The sequence below is a fragment of the Gambusia affinis genome, linkage group LG01 (assembly GCF_019740435.1).
Source record: "Gambusia affinis linkage group LG01, SWU_Gaff_1.0, whole genome shotgun sequence".
Taxonomy (NCBI): domain Eukaryota; kingdom Metazoa; phylum Chordata; class Actinopteri; order Cyprinodontiformes; family Poeciliidae; genus Gambusia; species Gambusia affinis.
In genome coordinates this window covers 41,600,282-41,621,277 of record NC_057868.1, presented here as the reverse complement: position 1 = coordinate 41,621,277, position 20,996 = coordinate 41,600,282, and the positions used below count along the sequence as shown (strand labels likewise).

General features: G+C 48.8%; 4 protein-coding genes across 11 annotated transcripts; 3 read left to right on the top strand and 1 right to left on the bottom strand.

Annotated features, from left to right (window-relative positions):
* Positions 1-1,014: 1,014 nt before the first annotated feature.
* On the bottom strand, positions 1,015-6,322 carry uxt (ubiquitously-expressed, prefoldin-like chaperone). The gene is made up of 6 exons (XM_044136907.1): positions 6,093-6,322; positions 3,029-3,110; positions 2,310-2,377; positions 2,087-2,194; positions 1,529-1,592; positions 1,015-1,392 (listed from the first exon to the last, which is right to left on the bottom strand). Exons 1-6 carry the CDS (start codon positions 6,185-6,187, stop codon positions 1,318-1,320), a joined length of 492 nt encoding a protein of 163 aa, XP_043992842.1. The 5' UTR covers positions 6,188-6,322; the 3' UTR covers positions 1,015-1,317.
* A 1,888-nt stretch (positions 6,323-8,210) lies between these two features.
* On the top strand, positions 8,211-11,033 carry cdk20 (cyclin-dependent kinase 20). The gene is made up of 9 exons (XM_044136791.1): positions 8,211-8,397; positions 8,710-8,822; positions 8,895-9,008; positions 9,102-9,290; positions 9,472-9,593; positions 9,742-9,804; positions 9,909-10,032; positions 10,453-10,608; positions 10,692-11,033. Exons 2-9 carry the CDS (start codon positions 8,748-8,750, stop codon positions 10,881-10,883), a joined length of 1,035 nt encoding a protein of 344 aa, XP_043992726.1. The 5' UTR covers positions 8,211-8,397; positions 8,710-8,747; the 3' UTR covers positions 10,884-11,033.
* On the top strand, positions 11,034-13,438 carry gata1b (GATA binding protein 1b). Of its 2 annotated transcripts, XM_044136680.1 has the most exons (5): positions 11,034-11,773; positions 12,182-12,410; positions 12,479-12,612; positions 12,862-12,984; positions 13,247-13,438. In XM_044136680.1, exons 1-5 carry the CDS (start codon positions 11,516-11,518, stop codon positions 13,367-13,369), a joined length of 867 nt encoding a protein of 288 aa, XP_043992615.1. In that variant the 5' UTR covers positions 11,034-11,515; the 3' UTR covers positions 13,370-13,438. The 2 variants fall into 2 exon arrangements, with proteins under 2 accessions (XP_043992615.1, XP_043992536.1); XM_044136601.1 differs by having other exon boundaries at positions 12,479-12,984.
* Positions 13,439-15,137: 1,699 nt separating this feature from the next.
* LOC122842241 lies at positions 15,138-20,766 on the top strand. Of its 7 annotated transcripts, XM_044135978.1 has the most exons (15): positions 15,181-15,732; positions 15,825-16,026; positions 16,098-16,578; positions 17,509-17,570; positions 17,663-17,697; positions 17,763-17,837; positions 17,897-17,989; positions 18,130-18,300; positions 18,370-18,507; positions 18,623-18,790; positions 18,865-18,951; positions 19,020-19,310; positions 19,385-19,543; positions 19,622-19,756; positions 20,332-20,766. In XM_044135978.1, exons 2-15 carry the CDS (start codon positions 15,948-15,950, stop codon positions 20,548-20,550), a joined length of 2,193 nt encoding a protein of 730 aa, XP_043991913.1. In that variant the 5' UTR covers positions 15,181-15,732; positions 15,825-15,947; the 3' UTR covers positions 20,551-20,766. The 7 variants fall into 7 exon arrangements, with proteins under 7 accessions (XP_043992331.1, XP_043992159.1, XP_043992246.1 ...); XM_044136396.1 differs by having other exon boundaries at positions 15,138-16,026; positions 17,954-17,989; positions 18,148-18,300; XM_044136224.1 differs by having other exon boundaries at positions 15,138-16,026; positions 17,954-17,989.
* Positions 20,767-20,996: the final 230 nt, after the last annotated feature.

Here is a 20,996-nt window from a genome sequence, read left to right as displayed (position 1 = left end):
AATAAATCTGCATTTTAGTTCAGAAGAGTTGGTCAGAATTTCTTTCTAGAAATAAAACAATCCAGATGAAAGTGAACTTTGACCCCAAGGAGGCAGCTGAAATGGAAAAGGTCCACACTATTTCAGTTCTGGTCCGACCCGGTTCAGTCCATTCTCATGTTAATTTAAAAGCTGCTGCTTTCTTCCTCTGCGGCTAATTCAGCAAGCCGTTACCATGGAAACAAGCTCCACGTTGCCAAGCATCTGTGAGAGCAGTTGAGATCCGACAGCACCGGACCGGTTCCGAACCCAGCAGGCTGGGCTTTTACTGAATCAATAGAAATCCCGAAAAAGTTGTTAAATATCCTGAAATATGTTTTATTAAAAAGAAGAATATTTACAAAAACATCAGATTTATTAATAAGGCATCATTCAAAGAGCTCATAATTCAACATCTTCTCAATATTCACAACTTTAAGAACAAGAAAAATAAAACTGAGCCCAACCGGACCTGAACCGGCCTGCAGGGTTCAATAACCAGAATAGTTCCAATTCATCTGGTTTACAAAATGGATCTGTTGGAAATCCATTTAGAATTTAGAGACCAATTAACCTGACAGTCATGTTTTTGGACTGTGGGAGGAAGCCGGAGAACCCGGAGAGAACCCACCATGCACAGGGAGAACATGCAAACTCCATGCAGAAAGACCCCGGGCCGGGAATCGAACCCAGGACCTTCTTGCTGCAAGGCAACAGCTCTACCCACTGCACCACTGTGCAGCCTCCTGTTGGAAATCAGCATAAAATAAACTTCATTGCATTTTAGGTGAACTTCTGTAAATATGTATTAGTGACTAGAAATGATCAAATAAGGAGAAACATTTTAAATCAAAAACACACCAAAATAAAATCTAAAGGAAAATGTCAAATAAAATATTTTATTGATCCCTTAAAGGGGGGAAATTGTTTGTCCTAGGATAAAACTAAAAATAGTTACAATAATCAATCAATAATCAATCAACCAAAGCAACAAAATATTCTCAAATTCTTTATTACATTTACAATAAAACATAATAAACAGCAAAAAGACGAGAACTTGTTCATGTTTGTTTCTTCAGCTTCAGTTCAGCTGCTTCTCTGTTCAGACAAAACCACTTCTGACATTTTAGTTTGAAAGGTCTAAGTGGTTGGAAGACTTCCTGTTTGAGCAGCAACAGGAAGTAGATGTCATCAATGTTTCCGTTCACATCTGAGAAGAAGTTGGTTCCACTGTGTGTCCAGTTGGAGATCATTTGCCTCCTGATGAAGAAGCTCCTCCTCCTCATCATCATCAGCCAATCAGAGCTGAGCAGCAGCAGCAGACTTCCTGCAGATGTCTGGGAGTTCCTCCAGCCCCTGCAGCTCCCGCAGACCCTGGACAGAAGAAGAAGAGCGCAGCCAATTAGATCTGCCCAGAGACAAACTGGTTCTACTGGGACTGGTTTAAGACCCGACGGTCCTCTGGGTCAGACTGTGATCAGAACCGGTCCGGTTCTGCAGATGAACTTACCTCCAGCACCATGCGGATATTGGCTTTTATTTTGGCGGTGTCCTTGGTGAGCTGCTCAGTGAAGCTGCAAGCAAACACAGAGTTAGCATGACTAGCATCTCTCATTAGCACAGTTAGCATATATCATTAGCATTGCTAACATCTCTCATCAGTGGATCCTGTTAGCATCGAGCTAAACCGACTGACCCTGTAGAACTCTGACATTTACATGTGAAAAAGATGTTTTAAAAAATGCTGATAAAGTGCTAAAATTTAAGTACGGTATATAAAAAAAGTCTAATTTGAATTTTTCACATTTTATATTTTTAGACAATATTTTAGTATTGATATAAAAAGTATTTTAAAATCTGGAAGTATAAAAACATCTTGCTAAAGCATCAAAATCACAGGGAAATTTTTCCATTTCTAAAAGAAAATTTACATCTGGAGAAACTTTTCAAACTTGAATAATTTGAGACAAAGTGAAAACAAAAATCAATAAAATGTTAAAATCAATTTCAGGAAGTAAAATTTCAAAAATATTCTCTATTGCCGTTGCCATGACAACGGCGAGCGTACATCGTCAGCTGATTGGTCTTCTTGTCGATGAAGCGGAGCGCCTCCTGGTGGCTCATCTCCACGTAGAACCCGAACCCGACCAACACCAGAATCCTGGACGGATTGTCCCTGAGGAAAGGAGACGAGCCGGTCAGAACCGGAACCAGAACCAGAGCCGGCGCCTGGATCATAAACACCTGGCGCCCGTCCGGGTCACATGGCCACAGGAAGGGGCGGGGCTTACACTCGGGCCTGAACGAAGAAGCTGCAGCCCAGATCCACGTCTGCCTTCAGCCGCTGAGGCCCCGCCTCCTGCAGGAACACACCGTGACGTCACAATGACGTCACTGTGACGTCAGAGACGGCCAACTACAGCCACACAATATGAAAGGGAGGAAAAAAATAAAAAAGATAAAAAAATATGAAAGGGAGGATTGTCTGAGTTCATAGAAACATGGAGAAAACAAACTTACAAATAAAATATAGAAGAAATGTAAATCAAAATGAAATGTGAATTAAATGTCTAAAAAAAAAAAAGGAAAGATGTGAGAAAAAATTTACAATAATCCTTTAAAGTAAAACAATAAAAGATTATTTTAATCCCAAAATAAATTAAATATAACAATGGTAAAAATCCTGAATATTTCTTTATCCAATCTGAAAATCAGCTTCGGCTCTTTGTTTGATCAACAGACTGAAGATCAATAATCCTGAGAAACGATAATCAGGAGCTGATTGGTTGGATTTTGTTTATTCAAAAGAATAAAAATTAAACTACGAGGCAGCTTCTGATTTCAGGTTATACTTTCATTTCATCTCCTGGGATTATAATTCAACTCCTGAAAGCTGTTCAGGCCACAGCGCCCCCTGCTGGAGAACACGTGAGGAGCCGTTTAAATCGGGGAGAAAGGAAAGGTGTGGCAGAGTGAGACCTCTGTCCTGATGGAGGATCTGTGCAGCTACCTCCAGACTCTGGATGGCGTTCTTCAGCTGCAGATAGTGAGACATCTTCTCATAGAGACGATCCCTCTGCTCCAGCACCGCCCTGCAAACACCACAACACCAGAACCGGGTCAGAATCTCTGTATCTCTGTGTCCAGCAGAAGCGGGACTGCCTCCATCTTGATCTGCAGACAAGGTTCTGGTACCGGGTTCTGGAGGACGGGAACAGTTTTCACTGAAGTCCAGAAATCGATTACAAATGGAGAAAGAGTTCTGATGGTCCGGGTCCCTCGGACGGTTCTGATGGTTCCAGTCCAGGTCGAGCCGATCTTCAACCAGATCCCAAACATCAGCTGACATTCTGAGGAGCAGAACCAGAGATTTTCTGGACCGGTTCCGGACAGAACCTTCTGCTCCTCCTGGCAGCAAGAAGCTCTGAGTGACCGGAGAACATCTGGAAGCGTCACGGTGGGGCAGCAGGACGTCCGGTTCAGGACTGAGAACTTGGACCGGACCGGACCGGACCGGACCGGACCGGACCGGCCCGTCTTACACCACAGTCAGGTGGGTTTCCGGTCGGATATCGGCCGTGGAGTCAGCGGCGTCCAGCGCCAGCCGTTCTGTCCAGGAGCTCAGAGGTTCAGTTAGGGACCGTCTGCAGGTCCTGGTCAAATGTTGATCTAAATCAGTAATTCCATTCAAAAAGTGAAATTTGTGCATCATATTCATTCATTACACACAGACTGATACATTTCAAAGACTGTTTTCTATTAGTGTTGATGATTAGAACTCAGAACCACAAATTCAGTGTCTCACAAAATTTGAATTTTGTGGAAAGGTTCAATATTGAAAACCTCTGGTGCTCCACACTAATCAGATAATTAACTGAGGTTTCTATTAAAACCTGCAGATGCTTTTAATTGTCTCTCAGTTCAAATCTGCAGGTCACATGACTGCTGACCTGACGGCTGTCCAGAAGACGACCTTAGCTTAACAAGCTGGCTGTTCAGAGTTCAGAGTTCAGAGACATTCATAGAGGTGAAGGGAAAGAAACCATGAGGTGGAAACAAATGGACAATCAGGAAAACCGTCCTGGAGAGGATCAGGAAGTAACCATTCCTCAGGTCAGACCTGAACCAGAAACAAACGTCTCAGCTGGACTGAACACAAACTGCTGCTCTGTTCTCTGCTTGAAGTGAATTCTGGAGGAAGAGCAGAGCGCCAGAATCCGTGTTGCTCGAGGTCTAGTCAAAGTTTCCACAGTCAGGGATGGTTTGATGCCATGTCATCTGGTGCTGTTGGACCACTGTCTTTTCTGAGGTCAAAGGTCAATGCACCTACCAGTACTTCCTGCTGCTGACCAACTTTATGGAGATGCAGATTTAATTTGTAGGCAGGACTTGGATCCAGAACACAGAGTCCAGAACCCAGTTTAAGGTCCGTGGTGCAAACTGGTGACCACCAGACCGACGGACGCCGCAGGCCGGCGACGGACGCCGCAGGCCGGCGACGGACGCCGCAGGCCGGCGACGGACGCCGCAGGCCGGCGACGGACGCCGCAGGCCGGCGACGGACGCCGCAGGCCGGCGACGGACGCCGCAGGCCACGTGGCTGCAGAAACCAGGCAGAAGGAAGTACTCAGCACTGAGAGCTGAACATGATCACACCGTCCTATTGGCCAACATTTCTAAAAAGATTTTTTTGTTTTGGTCTTCAGTAATACTCTAACTTTCTGAAATACTGAATTTGGGGTTTTCATTAGTTGTCAGTTCTAATTATCACAAAAACATTTGAAATATATCAGTCTATGAGTAATGAATGAAAATAACATACAAGTTTCTCTTTGTGATTAGAATCAGTGATTTAACTTCATGATATTCTAATTATTTGACCAGCAAATGTGGATTTCTTGCCTTGTGACCAACTGACAAAAAAGAAGAAGTGGTAATTCATGCCGTCACAGGAGGCACTCTGTTTTAAATTTTTAAGTCATACTCAATCTTTCAAATAATTTTAAATTTTTTTTTTCTTCAATAGCTTCCAAGTTATGTGACCCAGTGACACAAAATTACTGTGAAATTGTTCTACTAGGCTGGACAGATGAGGCACTACATTTTACTTTACATTTTTTACATTTAAAAAAACCCTTGGTTTAAGAATAAAAAGGGTGAAAATGGAATAAAAATGGTCACAAGTGTAGGGCAGTAGCTTAAATATATCAGTGGATGTCACCAAAATGTTAGATTTGTTCTTTGAGTTATGGAAATTGGTAAAGTGTGTCCGTTAAAGAACGCCGTACTTGGCGTCCGTTACGGTGCGCTGGCAGTACAACGGTCAGTATTTGCTGTGAATTCTGAAGGTAAGCAATACTGACCGCCAGCTCCTCAATGTAGCCAAATGTTACTTTTAATGTCCAAATAGTTAGTTTTGTATCGTTTTGTCTTTTTCTTCTTTTTATGTTGACACGGCAGTATTTGCTGTGAATTCTGAAGGCGAAGCCGCTGCGCTGTCGGGTGGCCGAATAAACGATCTGAACCACGATCGCAACCCGTGTGTGTCCGATTCCTGCCTCAAGTTTCCTTCCGACAACAACAATTAAAGAAAAACACAACGCAGAGTCTAAGGAACAGCGAGGTCTCATCCCACACTTAAAGGGTTACACAAGGAAAGAAATCTATGTACATCTGCTACTCAGTGTTTGGTTCACAAATTTGTAGACGGTCCCTAACTGAACCTCCGAGCGCCAGGCAGGGAGCGGAGAGAACGGCTGGCCGAAATTAGCGTTCATAAATCGGATCAACCTGGAGCTAGACGCCGCTTGCTCCGCGGAGCGTAAATATCCGACTAGAAACTAACCTGACTGCGGTTCCTCTCACCACGTCTCTATTTCCTTCTGGTTCCGATCCACTTCTGCCAGGTAGAACCTACAGAACCTTCAGTTGATCCGATTCTGCTCAGAAACTCAGCTTCTTCTTTAAATCGGTTCGACCTAACTTCCGGTTTGTTCGGTCCGGTCTGGCTCGGTTCGGATTTGGAAAGAACCGAACCTGTTTCTGTCTAGTTGGTAACATCGGGTCAGGCTTACCGCAGGTCTCTCCTCAGCACGTCGTTGATGAAAGCTTCATATTGCAGAACCTTCTGGTCCAGACCACCGGCAGAACCAGCAGGACGAGCCATCATGTTCCGGTTCCAGTTCTCGAACGCCCGAGCCGATCCAGATGAAATTCTCTGATCCCGAAGAGGACTTCTAGAACCCGAACTCTCTTGTTAGCACAACTAGCATGCTGCTAACTTCTTCTTCTCTCTTTTTTTTAACATCTTCTTCTTCTTCTTCTGTTGCGTTTTATGGCACTTTACACACTTTGCGCATTATCGCCATCAACTGGACGGAGATGTTACTTCAAAAATTAATTTTTACTATACATGTTCAAAAAAAAAATAATAATAATAATAGTAATAATTACTAAATTATATGCAAACTTATGCACTCACTCACACACACATACATACTAAATCTTCTCAGCTAGTTTTGTATCTTTTAAATATTTAATAAGTGCTTGAATTATATCATGTGATTGATGTTTCCCTAATAAATTAGTCGTAGTTACTGAACTCCCCATTACCCTTTCCAGTTCTTTCCTCTTTTTTATATATTATATATATAACCCTACAATAAATCAACACATGTTCCACTCCTTCTGTTTCCCCGCTATCAGAACAATCACTTAATGGATGTTTCCCTATTATTATTAAACCACTATTTATACCCAAACCTCAACCTGTTCATCCATATTTCCTCTCTCCTATTCATTATGCTATTATTTCTTATGATTACCTCCTTCTGTATTTTATGTAAATATCTTCCACTTTCTCCTAAATTCCATCTCTCCTGCCATATATTATTTATTTTATCTTTAATAATTACTTTTATTTCTGCTCTACTTAGTGGGACATTATAGTCAATTTCATTTGCCTTAACTGCTTCTTTACCTTTTTATTATATGGCAGTTGGCAAATAACCTATAGGTGTGTTACCTGTTATAATCTGACATTATATGGAGCTGAATAAATGTTGTGTTTTTCTTTAAAAATATGCTCCATTCCCATTAATCCTGTTTTAACCATGAACACTAAACTGGTGAGACTCTGTTTCCCTTTACAGACGTTCGCAGTATGTCCATACCTTTGACATTTATGACATCTGAGCTTTAATATAAACTCATGTAACCAATCAGAACTCTATCTTTAAATCCAGTAGTGCAGATCTACTGTCCATTTTCTCCCGACTCCTAAAAGCCTGTAATCTGTCCTCCTTTTTTTATTTTCTTTAGCTCCTCCATGTTTTCTCCTACAGGAATCCCTGATATTACTCCTTTTACTCCTCTTTCTTCCCCATCTACCTTTATTTCCAGCACTTTGTTTTTAAGCACCATTTGTAATTTTAGGGCCTTATTTTTTTGCTCAGTATTTTTACAAATGATAAGTCGGCTTCCATCCCTTAAGACTTTAGTTAGATCTCCATCTCCAATAACTTTTTTAATCCATTTGACTGATAGGATTTACTCCAATCATATCCTGTCCAGCCTTAAATGTTAATATAACTTTAAAATCTTCCATCATAAAATATTTGATCAGGAAATAAAAATTTCACAACTTGCTGACGATACAACAATATTTTTAAGAGATTCTAATGAAATTCCTGTAGCTCTGTCTGTTACAGCTAAACTCTCAAGCATGTCAAGATTGAAACTCAATCTAAAAACATGTGAAATCCTTCATTTATATTCGACCGCTGTTACTGAAATTTGTGGTATCCCTGTAAAAAACACTGTAACTTACCAAGGAGTTAAAATCTCCACAGTAACATGTTTAATAATTTTACCCTTGTTTGTGAATCTATTACAAATAAACGTAACATTTGTTTAGCCAGGGATTTAACTAGTTATGGTAGAGTACTATTAAGCAAAGCAGGATTGTCCAGGGTGTCATATCTTTTCTCGTCACTAGATGTCAGTAAATCGCCCTGCTCTGAATACCTTATGGTGCCTTTTAGAGGCTAGTTGATTACATTTATATTCATTAAAAAGCCTCCTGCTCCTCCTCTGTGTAGAATATCGTTTTTTTATATTTTCATTTTCTTTACTAACTTTTACTATCTACAATTTTCTCAGTAAAAGTTAAACTATTGTTGCTGATGCATTGGTTTGCTATCATCACGTCACGTGACTGAGTTTCTGGGTTTTCTGACCAATAGCGGAACGTCCGTGTGACGTCAGTAGGTTAGCTGCTCAGAGCTTTGAGTCTCAGCTAGCTTACCGCTCGGTTGCCATGGTGACGATCTCTGCGTGTCTGGTTTAGTGATCAGTTTGTGCGAGTCTTTGCTCAGCCAGGTAGGAACAGCTCTTCCTGTCCCGTTTCTGAGGCACAGCTAGCTTAGCCGCACCGTTACCATGACGACACGTCATCTTCAAAGCGGGGTTTCCGTTCAAATGCGCGTTTCTTTCCGTTTGTTCTCCGCAGCCGAAAGATAGTAACGGGTTTTGTTAGAGTCGTCGTGAAAAGAACGACTGATTCGGTTCGAACTGAAACGAAAAGAACCTCTGAGCTCCTTAAAGTGATTCATTTGTGCACGAGGTTCTTCCTCTATCACTGCTCACCTGGAAGACTCCAGGTTGATTCTGATTGGTTGTTCTTCACTACAGAGAGTAGCCCCGGTCCGGTCCGGTCCGGTCCGGCAGACATGGAGCAGTACAGCATCCTGGGTCGGATCGGAGAAGGAGCTCATGGCATCGTCTTCCAGGCCAAACATATCGAGGTATCTGGGCTGTTTTGAGTCTGGTTCTGTTCCGGTTCTGGTTCGGCCCATCAGGTCTCTGCTGTGTGTCAGACAGGAGAGACGGTGGCCCTGAAGAAGGTGGCTCTGAGGAAGCTGGAGGACGGGATCCCGAACCAGGCAGTGAGGGAGATCAAGGCCCTGCAGGAGATCGAGGACAACCAGCATGTGAGTGATGGTTCTGGTTCTGGTGGTTCTGGTTCTGGTGGTTCTGGTTCTGATGGTTCTGGTTCTGATGGTTCTGGTTCTGGTTCTCCTCAGGTGGTGAAGCTGAAGGATTTCTTCCCTCATGGAACCGGTTTTGTCCTGGTCTTTGACTTCATGCTCTCTGACCTCTCTGAGGTCATCAGGAACTCCCAGCGACCTCTGACCCCGGCTCAGGTGAAGGGCTACATGATGATGTTGCTGAAGGGCGTGGCCTTCCTGCACCAGAACTCCATCATGCACCGGGTCAGCGCCGACGGGTCGTCACTTTACGTCTCATTTGTTTTCTAAACTGAAAAAATTTATCAGAAAAATGAGAAATCAACCAAATATCACAGTTCCCAGTGTTCCCACAGTTCCCAGTGTTCCCACAGTTCCCAGTGTTCCCACAGTTTAAGGAATCCATCTGCTTGTGTTTCCTGTCCAGGACCTGAAGCCTGCCAACCTCCTCATCAGTTCCTCGGGTCACCTGAAGGTGGCAGACTTCGGCCTGGCCCGGCTGTTCAGTGACCAGGGGGAGCGGCTCTACAGCCACCAGGTGGCCACCAGGTAGGCAGCGGAGGCTCCGCCCCCAGAGGGCTGGTTCATAACACCAACTGCTGGTTCACTTCCTGTCTGCACAGGAAGTGAACCAGCAGCATCTGCATGGGCCATGGCGTCCTAGCGGACCTGACCCAGAAGTGTTTCCTCTCTCCAGGTGGTACCGAGCCCCGGAGCTGCTGTACGGAGCCCGGAAATACGACGAGGGAGTTGACCTGTGGTAAGAGGCTCTGCGGCGGTTCCGGCGGACCGTGCGTGCGGCGGTTCCGGCGGACCGTGCGTGCGGCGGTTCTGGTGGACCGGTCTCAGGCTCTCTGGTTTCAGGGCGGTCGGCTGTATCTTCGGGGAGCTGCTCAACTCCTCTCCTCTGTTTCCCGGGGAAAACGACATCGAGCAGCTCTGCTGCGTCCTGCGAGTTCTGGGGACGCCGACCCGGGACAGCTGGCCCGTAAGAAACATACCTCACCGCTCAGCAGAACACACAGTGTCTAGAACCAGAACCGGGGTCAGAACCAGGCAGGCATCAGGCCCGGCTCTACCTGAACCCAGAAACAGGAAGGTTCTGGTTCTGATGGGTCCACCTCTGGCCTGCTTCCAGAACCACATCTAGTCCTGATAGAGTTCTGGATGGACTGACGGCTTCTGTCAGCTTTGGGTTCGGGTGGAGTTCTGGCTCAGGTTCTGGTGGACGATGAGAGGTTCTGGAGATGGAATGATCGGAACCGCTCATCTGACCAGAACAGGAACCGGAACGGAGCCCTGAGGAACTTCCTTCAGACGTGTTCAGGTTGAGGATGACCTTCTGGATGATGTCGGTACCCGGCTGAGACCAGAACCAGAACCAGAACCTCTGCCTTCTCTCCTCCAGGAAATGGTCGAGTTGCCAGATTACAATAAAATCACCTTCAAGGAGAATCCAGCGATCCCATTGGAGGAGATCGTCCCTGACACCTGTCCTCAGGCCGTGGACCTGCTCTGCCGCTTCCTGGTCTACCCGTCCAGGCGGCGCTGCTCCGCCACACAGGTGAGCCAGGTGGGGGTCCAGGTGGCTCGTTAACGGACCATTCATTAGTGGAGCTGATCTCTGATTGGTTGTTTCTCCTGAAGGCTCTCATCCATCCCTTCTTCTTCTCCTCTCCTCTTCCTGCTCACCGCTCCGAGCTGCCCATCCCTCAGAGGGGGGGTCGCCCTCCCCGCCAGCGCCTGCAGGCTCCGCCCACCGACTTCTCTGTGGACCTGCCCCTGCAGAACAGCGTGGTGGACCCCGCGGAGCTGCAGCCACACGCTTCCTGCCTCTGAAAAGACTTAAAGTGTTGGAAATGAGAACTGAACTGAACTACTGAACTAAACTACTGAACTACTGAACTGAACTACTGAACTGCTGAACTGAACTACTGAACTGAACTACTGAACTACTGAACTACTGAACTGCTGAACTGAACTACTGAACTGAACTACTGAACTACTGAACTGCTGAACTGAACTACTGAACTGAACTACTGAACTGAACTACTGAACTACTGAACTGAACTAATGAACTACTGAACTGAACTACTGAACTGAACTACTGAACTGAGTTTGGTTTGTTCATTTTGCATCAGCTGCTTTGTGAAGTGTGTAACTGACTTGTTTCCATGGAAACCAGTGGTTGGTCTTCATGAACTCCAGTCCAGAATGAGGCCTGTTACTGGTGTTACTGGGAATGCCAGTAAAGTCTTAACTCCCATCTTCCTCCCAGTATGAATGAGCTGGAACAGAACCTTCTGGTTCCCTCAGGATGATGGTTCTGGTTGGATACATTGGGAGAATCCCAGTCCTCCCAGTATGGAAGCGGAGCACCAGGCAGGACCGTTTGGACCCAAGAAGCTTCAGAGCTGCTCTATGATGTTGCTTCATGTTTGGTTTCATTACCAAAAACCACAGAACAAGAGATGTGTGGGCGGGGCCATCGATGGGCGGGGCCATTGGTGGGCGGAGTCATCGGTGGGCGGAGCGCTGGCTCCTCTCAGAAGGAGCAGACCGAGGAGCAGCTCCTCAGTCCTCTCTGTTACATCAAAGATCATCTACGACCAGACAGAGTTCTCACTCTCAGAAGAACAGAGAAGATGTCAGGTGTGACTCCGTCAACTGATTGCTTGTCAGATTCTTCAACCACCAGGGGTCAGAGGTCACCAGGCTTCAGGGTGAAGGTCAGGACCTGCAGTGTCTGCTTTCTGTTTTCAAAGAGTTTTTAGGACAAATAATCTGAGTATCAGGTGAAATGTTTTTATTTGTGCTTTTCCATGTTGTTTCTCTGTCACAGTGGAACCAGTTCAGCTCCACTGGTTCCCAGTCAGTTCATGTCAGGATTCAGCCTGCAGCTGGGATTAATCTGCTGTCCTCTGGTTAATCCAGGAGCCAATCAGGGACAATCTGGAGCTGCTGCCAGCGCTGCGGCTCCTCCGGGCTCCATCTTTGGTCCCTGCTGGGGTTCCTGTATGTCAGGACCCGTTTGTCTTCACGCTCCTGGGGCTGACAGCTCACCTTTGACCCTGACCTGAGTTTCCTTACATATTTTTGTTTGTGACGATGTTGTTGCGTCTGATTGGTTGTTGCAGTTCGGCGCTGAAGCTCACTGGTCGGCCTCTGATGAATCTGGTCTCCTCAGGCGGCCTCACAGATTGGACGACGCCAGCTGTCTGTCACTCGGCTCCGCCTACAGCCCTCCACCTGTTTACTCCTTATATGGGCATCCTGGTCTGGCTCCGCCCCCTGCCTTCCTGTGCCCCTCCCCACCTGAATGGGACCTGCTCAGTCCTTCCTCGTCTCCGGCCTGCAGTGAGCCAGGTGAGTGTTTACCTGTGGCTGTTCTGGCCTGTGACTGGTGGAACCCTGAGCGGCTTGTCTCTCTGCAGAGCGCCGTCAGTGTTTCAGCTGTGGGACCCACAGCGCCCTCCTGTGGAGGAGGGAGGCAGCAGGAACGCACCTGTGTTCCACCTGCAGCGTCCGACAGCAGAACCTGCCGCTGCTGCGGCCCAAGAGGAGAGCGGTGAGGTCACACCAACTGGTTACTGTAGAAACAGATCCAACTGGGGGCGGATCCAGAGCCTGTTGCTGGAATTGTGACAAGGTTCTTAGAACCATAGAACTGGGTCAGAACCGGGTCAAAACCAACCCAGTGAAAAGCTGCTGCTTCATCCAGACTGGAGGAAATTCAGCCCTCCTGCTGTCCAGCTTCCAGCCAGCAGGAGGCGCTGTGTTCAGGCGTTCTCAGCGTTCCGTCTCTCTCTGCTTCCAGGCGGCGGCCAGGAAAGGAACTCAGTGCTCCAACTGCGGGACGGGAACCACGTCTTTGTGGAGGAGAAACGCTGCAGGAGACGTCGTCTGCAACGCCTGTGGCCTCTACTACAAACTTCACCAGGTGACGCCTCACTTCCTGCAACTTTGTACTGACAGCCATCTTGATAGGTGGTTGGTATGGCAACAATAAACAAGCTACAAGCTTAGAACCAGCACTCTCCTCTTATATCGCTTTCAACTGCGCTGCCTACCAAGATGGCGGTTCTATCTTTTCCAGTTCATTCTTGTGGGAACTTTGTATTTTTATCACACAGAAATAATGAACTCTGACCAGAGAAGTTTGGAGTGGTGTAACGTGTGACCTTTGACCCCTCTGTCTGCAGGTGCATCGGCCCCTGGCACTGAGGAAGGACAGGATCCAGACCAGGAAGAGACGATCGGCCAATCAGAGGCCAGGCAGGAAGGGAGCTGACCAATCAGGGCCCTGGGCTGGCCTGCTGTGGTGAACCGGACCGGTTCTGTGACCCGGTTCCTCTGAGGACGAGGATGATGTGGAATAAAGCATGTGAAGCTGGGTTCATGTGTTTGGTTCTGTTCTGGTCCGTTTGGACCTAGCTGGGCAGCAGAGGTAGATTCTCCTGCCTGGAGGCAGACAGTGAAGGCATCGCCCCCCCGCCGCCCACGTTGTGCAACGCAGGAGGTTCTGGTTTTCCGGAACCAGACAGAAAAAGCCAAGAAAGGAAAAGGGAGAAGAAGAAGAAAACGGTTGGTGGTCTGAGGCCGAAACGTCTGAGAGGCGCTAACGGACCCAACGGCGCCAGAGACCACAGAACACACACCTCACTGAACACACACCTCACTGAACACACACCTCACTGAACACACACCTCACTGAACACACACCTCACTGAACACACACCTCAGCAAGGTCTATGATGTCTTCAATAAAACTTTTCATTAAAACGATGCTAACATGGAATAAATGTGAAGATGCTGAGTGAAGCTCAGGATTAAAACCTTTTCATCGGTTCTGACAGTAAAAACTGAAAATTCAAACCTGAAAAATATCAGAAATAATTTATGAATCAAACAAATGAAAGAGGAAACAACAAACGGTGATGAAGATCTGAGTCCAAAACTCCAATCCAGAGAAGAGGAATAGAAAATGTGGCCTTAATCAGATTAAATCAACGTTTCTGGTTAACTGATCAATGGTTATCAATAATGTGTCCGTTCAGTTTTGTCAGCCGATCAGACGCAGAGAGGGGGGTCAGAGGTCACGGCAGGTCAACAGGTTCTGATGAAGGACTCAACTTGCTGCAGCAGGGAGTTTGGTAATCTGACAACTTTCAGATTAACAAACCTGGATTAGAGCCTGGCTGCTTTAACATTTACTAACTTATTTAAAAGTTAGTAAATGAATTATTGATCTGCATCTTTTTAAATTATTGAAATTATTTAAATTATTGCTGTAAAAATACTGGGATGAAAAATCTTCAGAATGCAGATGTAAAGTAATCAATATCTGGATTGATTGATGGTAAATCTACTTAATCTATAAAACTTCCCAGGTCTTCAAAGTAAATATTAAATATTATTGAGGAAGTTCTTCAGCTGAATTCATTTTCTTAGGATTTTTTTTAATGAATTTATGGACAGTTTGTATTTTATTTATTGTTTATTGGGTAATTTATTCATCCTAAAGGGATGAACATGAACATTTGTTCATTTTATCTTCATTAATCTCGTCTGGATGTTTTTCTAACATAACTCGAAAATAATTTTCCAAGAATTTTTTTTCTATCTAAATAAAGGATCATTTGATTATCGATTCGTTTTGAATGGATCCATACTTCCAGAACAGCTTCAAGTCCAGTTCACAGTTCTTATTCCAGGACCGGGAGCGTTCTGTTCGGATGGTTCTGTTCGGATGGTTCTGTTCGGATGGTTCTGTTGGTTCCGCAGACGCTCCACTTCCATCCAACAAACTTTTAATAAACCGATCAGCCTGATTGATTCGCAGACCCGCAGTGCGCATGCTCGGAGGCGGGGCATGAGCGCCACGGGGTGCTGCTTTCAGGGGCGCCTCGGAAAGAAAATAAGAAGGTTTTGTCGGATTAAACGCTCCTTGGGTTCAACTGAACGTTCACCAGAAAGGTGTCGGTCAACACTGAAGAGGTGGTTCGTAATCTCTGCACTGATTCGTCAGCTCGTGCGTTCGGTTTCAGACCGGATGCAGTTAAAGACTCGGCTGGAGTCTGTGGATTCCGACAGCCCTGAAGGCAGCAACGGAGCAGAGGAGGAGTAGCTGAGGGTCTCGGAGCGGTGAGTCCCGTTAAAGTCCCGTTTATTCCTTCTGGTTCGGGGCTTTTTCCGGTCCCGGTCCTGAGCAGGCCGAACCGGACCCATGGGGCGCAGCGGGCCGGAACCGGGACGTCCTGAGGCCGCAGCGGGAGTCCCACGCCGCCGCCGAGGGGCAAACATGTCTGCTCCGGGGCTTCGCGCGTGCTTACGAGGGTCTAAGCGCGTGCACGTCATTGAGTGACAGGTAAAGCGCGTGCAGCGTGAGGTTCGGTCCGGTTCGGGTGGTCTCTGGGTTCTATTTGGCTGCAGGTTCGGTCTGCAGGGTCCAACAGCTGCACGCTCCATTAGCGGACTGCAAGTCCCAGAATGCTTTGCAGGAATCCTGGGAAAGTTTTCCGGATCCAGTATAAGATCCTGAAGGAGCGAGGCGTTTCCGGTTCTGATCTCTGGTCCAAACGGTCAGCTCAGCTCCTCCAGAGGTTCGGGTTACCATGACAACCAACCAGAGGCCAGCTGAGCCGACAGGCTGCGTCCAGCTCCAGAGCAGGGTGGAGGCTCCGGCATGGTGTGGGGTTGAGTTAATGCAGCGCCACCTGGAGGCTCTCAGCAGCATGACGGCAGCATTTCTTGTCTTTGACGTGTTTGTTTCTCCTCCAGGTGTTTTGATCAGTCTATTGATTGATGATTGGCAGCTCATCAGCTGATTGGCTCATGATAACAACCAAGCAGAATGGACTCTGAGGCCACGCCCCCAGACCGCAGGACTCATCCCGATTGGCCATGTTAGCAGAGGGGACGCCTCATCCTAAGATGGAGCAATTGGACGAGCTGAGCTTAGGGGCGGGGCTTGAAGTGGCAGGTGAAGTGGCGCCATGTGTGTGTCGTGTGTGTGTGATGATCAGCTGATGGTTGAATCTGTTGTTTGTGCAGAGGAAGCAGGACGTGGTGAGGAGGAGGAGTTCTGTGACCAGCCTGAACTGGAGGACGCTCCGCCGGACGCCATAACGATGGAGCAGTGCTGGAGGCGGCACTTCCCAGACCTCCGGCGCTGCTCGGTCGTCCTCCTCAGGCTTCCTGCGGAGATGCTGCGGCGGGGCGGGGCGGAGAGGAGGCGGAGCCAGCGGGTCAGATCACGTGACCTGCGGTCCGGCTGGGACTGGATGGAGCCGCTGGACCTGGAGAACGGTGGCACCGGAACCCGAGGCTTTGTCAAGAAGGTGGAGGTGAACACCCCTGAAGATGAGCCTGGGAAACCCCAGAGCAGGCTGCGGCTGACACGACGCCTGGAGCCGCCCTCTTGCCCCGCCCACCCAGATGACGGTGCCGCCCTGGGTGAGCCGCCGGAGAGCGACCACACCTACTGCATGGGCTTTAATACACCTGAGAGCAGCAGCCAATCACTGGAGGACAGGTAAGAGTGGGAGGAGCTACAGAGATGTCAGTGAGTTAATCGGTAATTTGACGTTTTCTCTCACATCGAGGTTACAGTTTCTAATTTTATTTTTCTATTTTATCATCAAGAGTTAAATTATATTTTACCCAATTTTTGTGTTAAGTACTGACTGAAGTTTAGACATTTATAAAACATAACAAAGCAGGTTGCCGGATCAACCAAATATGAAAATAATAAAATATGTTGAAGAGTAAATCTGCCATGAACACAGAAATGAATTCAGACAGAAACTCCCCAGAACCAGCCGCGCTTGTTGCCGCCATGTTGGTTCTCATCATGGTTCCGTGTTTCTGTCGTCGTAGCGAATCTTCAGTTTATGTTTCTGAACTGAAGTGCATTAAGAACGTTCTGGATCCAGACGGGACAAATGGTATGGCCGCCATCTTTGTTTCTGGCTCCGCTTTAGGATGAGCGACAGCGCCCTCTGCTGGACTGCGGCCAAAGTACAGCACTGAAGAATCGGCTGTTATCAGTTAATCGATTGGAACTAATTTTAATCTAATACACAGCTGTCAGACTCCAGTCCTCCAGTCCATGAAACGTCTTCATGACCTCCTCCTGGTGTGGATCGGTTCTCCAGAACCTTAATGACCTGATTATTCTGTTCAGGTGCAGCAGAGGCTCATCCAAACGTTTCAGGGCAGCGGGCCTCCAGGACTGGAGTTTGACACCCGGATCTAATAAATCATCAATGCAGAATTAATCATAAGTGGATTCATTGTTTGCTTCCTACCAGACAGTTAAAAACCCACAGACTCCTGAATGCATCACCAGCAGGCAGTGAGAGGAAACACAGCGGTTCTGGTTCTGGTCGGTCCATCTGGGCCAGAGAACCGGGTGCTGTTCTCCCCTCAGTTACCTGACCTTTGACCTCAGCGTCTCTTCCAGGCCGCCATCCCGGTTGTCCAGCGGGGCACAAAGAGACGGAGACGACCTCTGCTCACCTGCAGGTAGCTCACCTGTCAATCTGTCTGACGGTTACCATGGAGACCGAACAGCAGGCTGACTCTTCTTCTCTGCTTCCGCTTGTTTCTGATTCCAGAGAAGAAGAATGTGCCGAGTGTGGTGCTGAGGAAGGTAAGTGCTCACTTGTGTGTGTGTGTGTGTGTGTGTGTGTCCTCAGTGTGTCTGGTCTGTTCCAGGTGACAGGTGATCAGTGGGTCCTCAGGACTGGATCTGTGAAAGAAGAGGAAGAGGAGCATGAAGAGAAGGTTCAGGTGAGGCTGCAGGTCGTCTGGAGGTCATGTGATCATCTGTTAACCAGGTTAACCAATAGAATCTCTTCTGCCCACCATGTGACCTGCTGCTGCCCTGTGATTGGCTGAAGAACAAGAAGAGAGATGAGACTTTAGCATTAGGACAGAAGATGGTGAGGAGGATCAGCAAAGTCATGTTGTATTGTGCTGCAGCGTCATGCTGCGCTGCAGCGTCATGCTGCGCTGCAGCGTCATGCTGCGCTGCAGCGTCATGTTGTTTTGCGCTGCAGCGTCATGTTGTTTTGCGCTGCAGCGTCATGCTGCGCTGCAGCGTCATGTTGTACAGCGCCGCCAGGCCTGCCGGAGCTGCGCTGCGTGTCTGAGGGAGAACTGCGGCGTTTGCACGTTCTGCCGCGACATGAGGAAGTTCGGCGGTCCGTCCCGGATGAAGCAGAAGTGTGTGAGGCGGCGCTGCCTGCTGCTGGTGAGTCCAGAACCAGAACCAGAACCGAGTCTCTGCCCAGAACCAAACCTCCCTCTGCTTTCTTCCCAGAGCGCCCGGAAACAGCCGACCAGGCAGCAGACGGAACCGTCCGACCCGGTCCGACCCGGAGACGACACCGACTCTGCGGACGCCCAGCGGGACGGCGTTCACCGCTGGAGACACAAGAGGATGGCAGGAAGACGAGAGGTAGGGGTCTGCCGGTTCTGGTTCTTCCCAGCAGAACCTCCAGTCGTCTCCGGACCCACTCCGGTTCCGACCCATGGCCCGGTTCATCCAGATCTCTGAGTTTGTTTGCATTCAGGAGATGGGGAAGAAGATGTGGATGAAGAGGAGGCGGGGCCAGGGGGGCGGAGCCTCTGAGACTCTAAACGGCTGGATCGGTCCGCTGATGAAGAGCGAGGAAGAGGAGACGCCATTGTTCACTGGCGCCAGTGGGACCAGTTTGGCTCCAACTGGGACTCACCTGCAGGTACAGACTTCCTGTCCTCTGCTGTCTGCCTGACCCGGTTCTGACCCGGTTCTGACCCCGTCTGTCTCTCCCAGTGGAACCTGACCCTGGACAGCAGCCACCTGTCTGCCTCCGTCCTCTCTGACTCCGCCCTCACCTGTCTGTCCGGCCTGCTGCCTCAGGTAGGGCTCGCTGCTGACTGCTCACCGTTTCCATGGTAACGGTCATCTGAGCGACTCTCTGTCTCCAGGACGGATCCGTCCTCCACGTCTCCACAGGCCTCACCTTCATCCCTCATCCTCTCCCTCACCTTGCTGCCGTCCAATCGCCCGAGCCGAAGGAGGAGGAGCAGCCAATCAGCATCGAGCTTTACGGCGGGGAGGCGGAGCTTCGGACCGGGACATCTGAGGGGGGCAAGTTCTACGAAGTGGAGGTGGAGCTGCCAGACCCCGAGTCCGACCAGAACGCCATGACATCATCACCGGCGTGCTCTGACATCACCGCTGACATCATCTGCAGGCGGCCGGACTTTATCTCATTGGTCGGTGGAGCCACCGTTATCGGCTGATGAAACCGGCCCGGTCCGACCTCTAAACCGTTCCCCTCTACTTCCAGGAACCGCAAGGGTTCCGCCTGTTGGGGGGCGGAGCCATCCGCACAGGGGGGCGGGGCTTGTTTCGTCTGCTGAAGATGCTGAGGAGGACGGTGCTGCCGGCGCATTGGGTCGCCGTGATGGCTGCAGGACCGGAGCTGCAGCTGCTGCAGTGCTGCAGGGTAGGTAGCTGACGGTGCCACCATCGCCGCCGCCGTTGCCCCCTCTGCTCACGTCTCTCCTGTCTCTCACGTCTCCAGCTGTCCTCCATGAGGGACGCCATCGTCCACGTCCAATCGGATCACAGCTTCCGGGTCAGCGTGCGGTCCCGCCCGCTCCCTGACAGCCACCGCCTCTACAGGGAGTGCGCTCACAGAGTCGCTCACCTGAGCCAGGTAACAGCATGTTGGGCGGGGCCTACGGTCTGGCTCCGCCTCTTCCTGATCCTGTCCCAACTCTTTCATTCCTGATGGGGTTCTGACCCGACCCGACCAAGTTATCGACCAGAGATTCATTTAGTTTCCTCTAGCAGAGCATCAAGTCTGCAGCATTACTCCTCCTGACCAGCAGGGGGCAACAGTGAAGAAGAAATACTCCCTTTAGCAGGAAGAACCACCCAGCAGAACCAGCACCTGCAGGCTGGTATCAAAGGGTTCTGGTAGTGACTGAACAGCACCTCCTCTGGTCATTCAGGCCCGGTGCCCAACATTAACGTGTCCTGATCACTTCCTTGTTTGAATAGAATTGTTGCCAGCAGGACGGCGCCGTAGCGCTTTATTCATCTGTGTTTAGTTTCCATTTTGTCTTCTTCATACAAACAAAGTGTCTCCACCTGAACGCTAACATGTCAACAGGGGGCAGCAGAGCACAAAACTGTTAACCAACCAGAGCAGCTGCTTTACCTGGGGTCAGGGGTCACACTGTTAGCCTGATGCTAACAGCAGTGTGTGTGTGTGTGTGTGTGTGTCAGCTGGTGTCTCTGCTGCTGGATCTGGAGCGACTCGCCGTCTGCCGTGGCTGCAGGGTTCAGGTGGCGTCCCGTCGGTTGCTGCTCCGCTCCGCAGACTGCCACCTGCTGGTGGCTCCGCCCTTCCACACCTGCCTGCCATGCCTGTTGGAGGAAGAGGAAGAGGAAGAGGAGGGTGAAGATGAAGATGGAACCATGGTGGAGGAGTTCCAGTCTTGTTAAAGTGCCTCACCATGTGGGGCCGGGGCTTCTGGGTAATGGAGTCCATCAGCTCCAAACGTTTCTACCTCAGGTTTTTACTACTGAACAGTTCATCAGAACCGAGTCCGGTCCGGTCCGGTCCAGGACTTCTGGCTATTTTCTGCTGTTTCCCTCTGAATGTTTCTGTTGGTCCTAAAGAGATTTTTCTACTTTTGATACGTTTATAAAGAGTTTTTCAGAAACGCCACAGTGTGCTGCCTTTGCTTCCTGAAGCAGAGTGGATCTCTGCCAAGGGTCCACCAGGGGCCCATCGGGGTCCATCAGGGACCCACCGGGGGTCCACCAGGGGCCCATCAGGGGTTCATCAGGGACCCATCGGGGGTCCATCAGGGACCCATCAGGGGTTCATCAGGGGTCCATCAGGGGCTCACCAGGGGTTCATCAGGGGCCCATCAGGGGTTCATCAG